General features: G+C 26.3%; 1 protein-coding gene and 1 long non-coding RNA gene across 2 annotated transcripts; both read right to left on the minus strand.

Annotated features, from left to right (window-relative positions):
• Positions 1–2,401: 2,401 nt before the first annotated feature.
• Positions 2,402–9,042, minus strand: LOC126551434 (uncharacterized). Its single transcript, XR_007605342.1, has 4 exons — positions 8,692–9,042; positions 7,331–7,448; positions 4,723–4,845; positions 2,402–3,195 (listed from the first exon to the last, which is right to left on the minus strand). It is a non-coding gene; the product is annotated as an uncharacterized LOC126551434 (long non-coding RNA).
• Positions 9,043–9,106: 64 nt separating this feature from the next.
• On the minus strand, positions 9,107–10,793 carry LOC126551432 (uncharacterized). The gene is made up of 3 exons (XM_050204681.1): positions 10,724–10,793; positions 10,412–10,665; positions 9,107–10,350 (listed from the first exon to the last, which is right to left on the minus strand). The coding sequence occupies exons 2-3, from the start codon at positions 10,594–10,596 to the stop codon at positions 10,059–10,061; spliced, it is 477 nt and encodes a 158-aa protein (XP_050060638.1). The 5' UTR covers positions 10,597–10,665; positions 10,724–10,793; the 3' UTR covers positions 9,107–10,058.
• Between the last annotated feature and the right edge of the window lie 434 nt (positions 10,794–11,227).

Raw genomic sequence — 11,227 nt, forward strand, 5'->3', positions numbered from 1 at the left:
TTAAACCCTAGCTAAAGCTCTAATGAGTAATGGTGTACATAATTAAACAAATGATACAATACAATTTATTTATTTTTTTGAAAATTACTTAATATAAATTTTTATTTTATGGGTACATCAAACTGGCAATCAACTTCTCAATTATCTATAAAACTTATGTTTCTTAAAGTTAATAGCTAGTAAGTGATCTATAAATTCTCAATTTAAAATATTTCGATTTATTTATAAATATTAATTAAGTTACTCAGCGAAACATTAAGTAAAAGTAATTACTATAGGTACCTTATTTTATTTTATTTATCTTAGTTAGACCAATGCATAAATACATTACATATAAATGAGAAATGTTCTAAAATATTTATAACCCTGATTTTACCAGTTATGTATTTAATTATTATTAAACTTAACCAAAATATCTTAAAAGCGTACTATTATATTATGGTTATAATTAGTTTTCTAGACTTAAAAATTTAATGGTCAATTTATCTGTTTTTAAATGAAATTAATTTTATTAGTCTAATTTTTTTCAAATTAATTAATACTTACCTTAATATTATTTATGGCGTTTTCACAACACTGAGTGAAATATACTATATTATATTATTATTTTGTTGACAATAACATAATAAACATCACTCAAAAAACAAACCACGGTAATACAATATTACGATAAAAAAATACGATAGTTCAATAATAATTATTTAAACATTTTTTAAAATAAAACAATGTTTGACTCACTAAAAATTAACTTAAGTGTATTAACGGCGACTTATTAAATATAGGGCTTGGATTTAAAAACATAATAAGCAACAAAAAATACAAACAGTTTTGCACTGTTGTAAAAAAAGAAGCATATTTATTTTAAAAAAAAGCATGACCAAAAATCAATATGAATTAGTCATAAAAATTAATAAAAAAAATTGAAAAATTAATTAAAATTAAAAAAAAAGAATTAACTATACTACCATGTATTTCCATAAATTATTTGCAGTAGTGAAATGACTTTTTTGTCCGACAGAATATTTTCATAAATAGAAAACAAATTCTCTAAATCCACTGAAGTGATCGGTGCATACTTCATACAAAAGGTTTCAAATTATCAAATTACAACACTAAATCTTAAATTTTGAAATGATCGATATCGATGTTATAACTTATAGGTACACTGACCATATAGGTACCTACTGACTACTGAGGACTATATTATGTAGATCGATAATAATCTATACATTTAATAAATAATAATCAAGCCGATAACGAAAACAATAATAACCCAATTTAATAATAATAATCATTTAGTCCACATTCTGGGTTTTTACATGTCTTATTAATTTATTTATTTTTATTACAATAGCTTAATAAACATATAAAAAATTCACAGCTGAAATAATTTTAAAAAAGCAAAAAAAAATCATTTACATAAAAAAGAGCCAAAATAAATAGGATTATTTTGAAACAGAATGACTTGAAACGAATTAATATATAAAAATTAGATTTCTATCTCATAGATAAAAAAAGAAGCATATGCTTTAAAATCCGAGCCCTAATTATAAACAGTTATCAACACAAAAGATGATAGCAATAAAATCATAAGTATTTATAAGGTAATATTATATATAGAGAGAGTATGATATACAAATACATGAATTCATTGTAATATTATTATATTTGATCGTATACAAATTTAAAATGTATACTCCTAATATAATTACCTAACTAATGTTCTAATGATATATGTTCAATTATTAGTCTTGAAATATAAAAAGAGCAATTCTAAATTATAACTTCTGTGATTTTCTCAATGTATGTAGTTCATATATTTTCTATTCAAACCACTTGGCACTTCTGCTACTTTTTAGTTTTACATTTTATATTTCAAATATACGACGATAACTTGCATGTTGACGCTCTGACCTTATATAAAATATATATACTATATAGTATATATAGTATATAAGTACATGAATACAGAATACATTACAACTTACACATTCCCATCTTATTATCTACCTACTTCATAATTATTATATACATGAAAAAATTTGATTTTAAAAATATATAGCGAATTGGCGTTCAGCAGAACCAATTTTTTATGAATTGTTTTAATATTAATGTAAATTGACCAATTATCAAACACCAATGTGAAAAGTAAACACACAAATAATATTTTTCCTTTAAGCTTGTTAATACTTAAATTCACTCTAATATTAAAATTAAAGACACTATATTGGTTATAAAAATAGATAAATATTGTAACTATTACAATTAAAATCGGAATGATTTAACAGTTAAGACTTAAAGTACATGATTTTAGAAAATTTTTAAAAAAATGAAAAATAAATATCAAGATGTAAGATAATTCAATACAATGATAAATCCATTGGAAGTATCTACCACTTATAGTTTTTACGCAATAATTTTTTCGGACAATATGGTTTTTTAAAGGTATATAATATATTTATATAAGTATAAAAGCTGATAAGTTTCAATGAACTATTCAATAATCAATATTTGCGTGTTTTATTCATGTCAGATTGATTATTTTCTACAAGTTATCACACTAATGACATACTTTTATTATAGTAGGACGGTGTGTATTCCAAAATAAAAGTGTTTTTTTCTTATTTTTACTTGAATTAAAGTTACATATGAAAAATGGGGTTCGATTCTTCGTTATAACAATTTTAGACACACGATTTATTCGAAAAGTCGAATGATTAATAGGTACATTTTTGGAAGTATTCACCTCGCGTTATTGAACGTTTTGAACCTCGATGCACATCCAGGAATCATCTCGAATGTCACCAGAATAGATATGACATAATAATATGACATATGTGATATAATATAATATCATTAAATGTCATTATATTATTGAGAGTAAAAAAAATAAAATTATATTATATCGAGAGCAGGGAAGGCGTCGATATATATTTCATAAACTCATGAATATCATTTTAGTTGCCTACTTTATACTTAACAGGGTTATAATATAGTTATTAACGTGATAATATTATATCAATACGTTTTTAGTTTGACAATAACACAATTATTTGAATAACAATTACACATAACAGATTATAAACGAAACTTATAGGTTAGGTAAAGTTAGATAAAACTACTTATAATTAAGAATTTTTTAATGAGGCAAATTGCTATATCTCTCCCGAAAAAATCGATTTCAATGTCCATCACCTGCAAAATATAAAAACTGTTCAAATATTAAAGTAATATAATAAATTTTTTACTTATCGATTCCGACAATTAATTAAGATCCAAAAACAAAACCGTACACACGTCATATTTATGATACAAGTATACACGCCGTCGTATTCGTATGTCTGCAGTTGATCAGTTATATTAAAAATTATTAAGTATCTATGTGTATAATTGCAACGGGACTGCAAAAACATGTTATTATTTTGTTATTATATCGATGACTGACAATTTCACAACTAAATTAATCTATGATACCTATATACACGTTAATAAGAATGCGTTTCGATTGTACACGTCCATAGCGAGTATACACTAATTAGTAATTATTATAAATCGAGTAAAGTCGAAATTATTACATAATATTACCTTGAAAATGGCACACGAAGTTGCTATTAAATGTTGTTTGCAGATCTGTGGAAGCGTTACATGATTGGACGAATGGCTAAGACCGGAAAAATAAGGTTCACAACGGTGGTCATCTCAGACCATTCAATGCCATGGATATTTATAATGAATAATAATCATAATTTTTTTTTAATAAACTTTGCATAATAACATTTTTGTTATATAATTATTATATATTTGCATGAATAATATAATAACTACTTTAAATAATGATCCTTGTAGTTTTTATTACTCGTTATGATTTCATTTAGGGGGGAGGGATAAACTTGGAGAAAAAAAATTCATACAGCCCTCTTATTTCATGTTAGCGATATTGCATTTAAAGAAAAAAATTATATAATTATCTTATTATTCTAATTGATATAATAGGTATTGATTATTCCTTAACTCTAAAATCACATAATATAAAAATTTAGTCTAATATTTTTTCAAAATATCTATCTATTGAATCTAAATAATTTTATCTAATTTTATTATAGGTACCATATATGATATATCTATATAATATTATACTTCCATACCACTTTTCGTAACTACATTTAAATCCTACGATTTAATACAAATAATACAATTTTATCGAAATGTCCGAAATGGTTCTTTTTGTCATATAATCTTCATTAGTTACCATTTCGTGTGTGAATTATAAGTATAAAAATATAGTTTATTCAAATTATAATTATAATTTATGATATTAATAAACTATACTTAATACTTATTCTATATTGAAATAATATATGTTTAATGTATACACAAATATGATGATATTATATAAATATCTTAATTTATTTTATTTTATTTTTCAAAGAGATAATAGGTCTCACTAAAAAAGTTCATAGTATTAGGGAGGTGGCATTAATAATTAATGATATTATTTATACTATTATTATGTTTTATACTGCATATATATTTTACCCAATATGTGTTAATATTTATTATATTTTAACTTATTATTTTTATTTATGAGTTTATTAAGTTTGTTATTATGAATGCATAGCAAATTATAATATAACAACATCATACCTATTACATATATAAGATATTAAGATTACATCGTGTACTGTCATATTTTATTATTTTAAATACATTTTACATTTTTACCTATTTGGAATTTTGTCAAAACCATGCCATTTGACAACTGAATATTATATTATGCTGCCGTCGTATTGATTTTATTCATAAGCTTGTCCAAAAGAACACCACACAAACCACAGCAGTTGCACCCTATAACAAATTATATGACATTAGATACCAAAATACCAATACCTAAACTATATTGTGCCATTTGTACCTCGTAATAATGACAAATAGATAATCATATTTAATTACGTGTAATTGGTGTAGATAGAGCATTTGCATTTAAAAATAGAAATCGTTGAGTTTTCATACTGAACTGACGAGTATAAAAAAATACAGTAATGATTTAGCTGTTATAAACGCTCGTAAAACTAATTTTTCCCCTAACGACTTTATTTAGATTTTTTTCCTCGACAATTATTATTATTAGACAGATATATATTACACTCGTATATTTTTATTTTATTATCGGTATAGGTACCGTATAATACCTGTTGACTGTGTATAGTATAATACATTAGTAGACCGACCGTGTCGTGAAAATAAAACACTATACATTATATTTTACCTAACTGTATAATTATATTATATAATATTTACACACGAGTTTTTAACAAACAGTTTAAAAAAATGTATACCTATATATAGGTACGTGTGTATATTAATATATACACAAACCGCATCAACAATACGATAAAAATAAACCAAGGCATAATTACGATTAAAATACACATAAATATATATATACATACATATAAAGGCAGGTAAGGAAAATAATTTAATATTATACGAGGTCACGTGACCTTTCCACAAAGGTTAATTTGAAAAAATGCCTATAATATACGTATACATTTACTTACGTGTATATATTATGTGTATATACCTATTGCTATACAGAGCTAGGCGCTTATATATCGTTGTGCATTTCCCCTCAAACCCCGTTGATCCGGGCACCCGACCAAAAAAAGTAATAGAAATGATATATATTGCCTATATAAAATTTAAAGAAATCATTTGTAATAAACCATAATGATATCATAAAACTATTAAAATAACTAAAAATTATTGTTTTAACTGTGGTTTCGGTATATTCCAATAGTGCAGAGCAATAAAAATAATCAATCAAACTATACATAAAGTATCTATAATATAATATAGACATATTGCCTATACCTATAGATAGTCAAATATTATAGGTACATATTTTATAATATATTACAGATGTGCAGCATATCATACATTTCACTTTTAGTTTTTTATCCTAAAGATACTTAAAAGATATCAAATAAATAATAATTGTATGCAATTATATTATGTTCACTATTGAAATATTTAATTATATAATTATAATATATTATACTAATTTTACTGTATATAATTAATGGTTAATATGTAAAAGCTGTATTTTTTTTTTTTTAAAAACTACTCATTAATCATTGCCTATCCTGGTTTATATTAATTTTATCTGTCAAAATAATGTTTTTTCGTGGTTTGAAATAAATATAACGTTACAATTTTTTTGTAAGTATTATGTTTTAGAATTCTTTACATTTTAATTTTATGACCTCACCTCTATTTTTATAATCTGTAAACAGTATAAACAGAATCCTTTTCTAAAAACTTTGACAAATAAACATCATTATAATATGTTTAACAAATTATATGTTTTATTAACATGATAAACACGCACAACTCAAAACGTTTAAAAAATACTTTTGCGATGTAGTGTACAAATATTTTGCACTCGGATAATAAATTTAAAAAAAAATATGGGTCACCAAATCAAAGTTTTATCAGTATACTCAATTATAAAAACCTAAAAACTCACCGTTGTTTTAAAATATTGCAAAAATGTAGATAGTTTAAAAAAGATTATATATAGTAATGATATTTTCAAACATGCAACCGTATTATATTGTATAAAAAATTAAAAAATCGTTGACAAACTTCACAATAGAGTTGACAGACTTTAATGTTTAAACGAGTGAATCGCATTAAATTAACAACCCGTAGGTATAATAACGTGTATAATGTGTTGTATTATTCTACATAATAATATTATTATTATTTTAAAATATAGTATAAAAAGTGTATACAACTACGTCGATGACATATTATACATCGTGCTACATAATCGTCCGCGGTGATCTCGTTGAAGCTGCGCTGGCGCGGCGGCGGTCGCATCCCTGTTGGGCAAACCAACCGAAACTGATCGATCCAATCACAGCATCCGGGAGAGACGATCGTCCGCCTACGGAGGCGACCGGAAACAAAATGGCGTCACCGACCGCACGGATTTCATAATAATAAAAATATATATAATATAAATAATATCATAAACATACGCATATTATATTGTGCGTATAGAGTATAATACTCAGAATATTGTTTTAAATTTTTCACGATTTTACACGGGGCTGTACAAATATTATGATTTGAGAATGATAAAAACAACTCCTCCTCTTTATCGTAATATAATATATGTATAATATAGTTTGGGGAATCGGTGTAAATCGGAAGGGGCGATTTATACGCAGTTATCTTCAAAAATCTTTTAAGCATCCGGTTAAACGTCAAATTTAGTATACAGCTGATATATTATGATTTATAGTAAACGCGTGTACCTACTTACCTAGTACAGCATCCGTTTGTGGTTATATAGCTTCTGGTATTATTTTTGTGTATTCGCGATTCGTTTAATTTAATATCCCGAACGCATACGTAAATGCGCGTGACTTACGCACGTATATCTGCAATAAAATATCATATATTATAATACATTATAATGTTATATACATATACGATATACCTTAATAATTTATATTATATGCACACGACAAGCCGGTATAATATGTATATAAATATCTCGTGAGCGCAACTGTTGCAGTGTACAAACTGTATATAGGGTAGTCCATTTAAGTGGATACAGTAAAATTTTCTTAGTATAAATCGAAACGAAACAAAATCGTTTTTATACAACTTGAATATTCTGTACTATATATATACCTATGTCCTATATATTATAAATTTTTATAAAAATATATTATTTATTATCATTGAAGTTTTTCGGGATTTTATTATTTTTTCTTTCCATCAATCCTGATGTATAACACCAAATTTTAAATAGCTATTATATTTTTTTCTAAAGCTTTAATAAGTGTATAGAATACTAGTGTGAATCACAACTTTTATCATTTTACTCCAGTAAAAGTTTTAACGAAACAAATAAAACTATCGATACTATTAAACATCGACATTTTTATAAAAGTATTCTGTGCTTCTGATTATGAAATTGAGAACATATACGTTATCGTCGACCTCTTGACCAGATTAAAAAACCTAAGAAGTTAAAAAAAAAAAAAAATATAGTATATAATTATTAATACTTTCAAAAATACAAAAATTGACTCAGATTATAGAAAATGTAGGTACCTATACACGGGTGGGTAAAAAAAACCACCCTATACGTATAATATAAATAGGTATACTCATGAATATATTATAGGTGTATAAATACATTTATCGTACAATATAATAATAATGATTTGGATAAGTGTATGGGTAACTAATAAGTAATAACTGGTATATACTGTATATAATATATAGTACCTACCTATATTATACTTAAACCTATACTATTATATATGGATGTATATGACGAGGTGCAGTGTGTCGGGAGATCGCGAGATATCATATACATACACACATATAGCTACCTATATTCTGTATATATGTATATACCTAATAATATTTTCGTCGTGCCAGCGGCGGCGCGGGGAAAGCGCGATTAGTATTCCGTCCGGGCGCGTCGGTGATGTGAGGAAGATTTAATTCGGAGAGTTATGGATCAGACGCGTGGTTTGTTGGCCAAGCTTCCACGTCGTACAATAATGCACGCACGACGGCCACGACGACGACTCGTGATTTTTAAAAGAAAAATATAAAACTCTCTCGCCTCTTTCGTACACTATAGCTACATATATATATAAATACCTATAATATTACTGTCCGGTTTGTCTGAAACGCACTCATCGATCATTCGCCTCTCTCCCTATGGCTGCAGTGTATGGTATAGGAAACGTGGTCGGCATCTCTGACGAGTATAGTCTCCTCATTCCGTTTGTGTACAGTAGTCTGCACATAATACTATACATATTATGATGTACCTATATTGGCTACTGATGGGTGTGTGCGTGTGTGTGTGTGATAATAAATATCGACAGACTTCTATATCAGTTACTTATTTTTTTTTTTTTTTTTATAAAATCCATGAGCTGATAGCCCCCAATGGTTACAATTACAAATAACGATAATAAATAAATTTATAGGTACACAAAAACTATTGATAAAAAAATCAAGATAGTATATTATAGTTATAGTGTTAAGAATACTATATAGAGAAAGATGGGTGATCTGCAGCATTATCTTTGTAAGGGGTAGATTAATAGAATATAGTTTGTATAGTGCAAATTGAAAATGAAAAAGGAATGTTATTACACTTATTACGAGAAGAAAAAGAAGATTTTTAAAAATGAATGTAGCAATGGAGATATAGAGAGTCTATTTTACCTAAGAAAACCCGAGTTTGTTTTAATTATTTCATTAGATAGCGAGAACAATTTCAAAGAAATTATGAAAACAATCAACGAAGATAGTAAGGTAGATAGTAGGTCGGTCGTATCTAACAATAAAATATGATTGAGAATGTTATACCTTTTTGGCCGAACGATTGAGAACACTTAGAATTAACAAAGAACTTACCGCCGACCCCAAAAAAACCCAAAAAACAATACGATTGAGAACGAATTTACGTGCAACGTCGCCATATCATTTATTTGGTTTTTGAAAAATTCAATATACATAAAATAAAATATATTCTTGAAAAAAGTCATAAATTTATAATCATAATCGTATACAAATAAGCGCCTAATTAAAAATAACAAATATTAAATATTATGTAGGAATTTAAAAAAATATCTAATACCTGTATAGTGTATATTATATATATGTTATGGTTTTTTAGTGGACTGTATAGGCTTAATGTATTTTTATTGATTTATTCAAGTTTAACACTTAAACATAATTTAATAATTTAACAATTTATTTAATAATATACGAGAACGGACACGGTGACACGTATATACATGGACCCACGGTTTAACATACACTAAAAGAAGTAAAATAATTGTACATCGATCGGACCGATATTGTCGATCATAAGATAATATAATAATACAGATAATAATAATGACATCTCTGATGTATAAAACACGCGTCAACACAGAACTTATAAAATTAAATGAAATATATATGTATAAAAATGAAATAAATATAATATTTTATAATGACAACTTAATTACCTATATATCAGTTATAGCAGGATAGCGTAAGCCAACATACTCTAAATATTTTAATAAATTATTAGAATTTTTATTTCCCAGATACCACATATATTTACTATGAATATCAAGTATTTTATCCTTTTGTTTTATTGGCGTTTCTTTTTTTTTACCCTGTTCTATCGTAGCTATTTGCAATACTGTTTCTGCTTGAGTTTCAATCAGAATTTTAATAACTATATATATTGCTAGATGAGAGCTGTAAAATTGACTGTTGTATGTTCTGTGAAAGCTTTCTGCAGAGTTAGTAGTCCTAGAAAGTTATGAATTGTAGTAAATAATAATTTGTATGTATTAATTTATTTGAAAATTACCCGGGATTTTCTGAAGGTTTCATTGCCCACAAGTTTGTATTGAATGGACACCCAGGCTCTATGTAATTGTTTAAAACATAATCCGAAAAAATGTGACCAATTTCTTCATTTGGACAAATAGCGATTAACTCTACAAATGCATCTTCAACTTCGTCATGGTCTAGAAATTGAAGACCAAAAAACATCTTTAGCCAATTTCCTAGGTCATCTTCAGGATTTTTGTATGCGTTTCGAAGTTCACTTTCACTATTTATCTAAAAAAAAAAAAATATTTAAATTTAAATTCTATACGATAATTTATTTTTAAGTCACCTTTCGCCACCATGCTTGTCCTAGATGAAATCTACAACCACAATACAACCATTAATACAACAATATTAATATCAGGAAACACTTCTTTCACTGCTTCATGGGCTCCACGTTCAAACTCCAAGTGCAAATTAGGAATGGTTAATACTTTTTTTGTCAATTTAAAACATAAGTCAACAATAAACTTCCACATATTAGTATACGTTTCTTTTAATTTGTCATTTAAAAAAAAGTATACCACAGGCACATAATGACCATTTTTAAAACAATAAATCGTGTAAAGCTGAAGAAAATATTTTGGTGCATATTCAAATGTGCCATCACCAAAGAAATCAGTACATTTCGTCATAAATTCTATATTTTTTGCTGTAGTTAAACATATAAACAGTTGATTGTCAGGTACGTGAATAAATTTTTCCCCTTTGCACATTAAACTGGTTTCATTTTGATTTTCTTTAAATTGTGTATATACTTCATCAAGTGACTTAGGAAATTGTGGATAGTATT

The sequence above is a fragment of the Aphis gossypii genome, chromosome 3, assembly GCF_020184175.1.
Source record: "Aphis gossypii isolate Hap1 chromosome 3, ASM2018417v2, whole genome shotgun sequence".
NCBI classification, from domain to species: domain Eukaryota; kingdom Metazoa; phylum Arthropoda; class Insecta; order Hemiptera; family Aphididae; genus Aphis; species Aphis gossypii.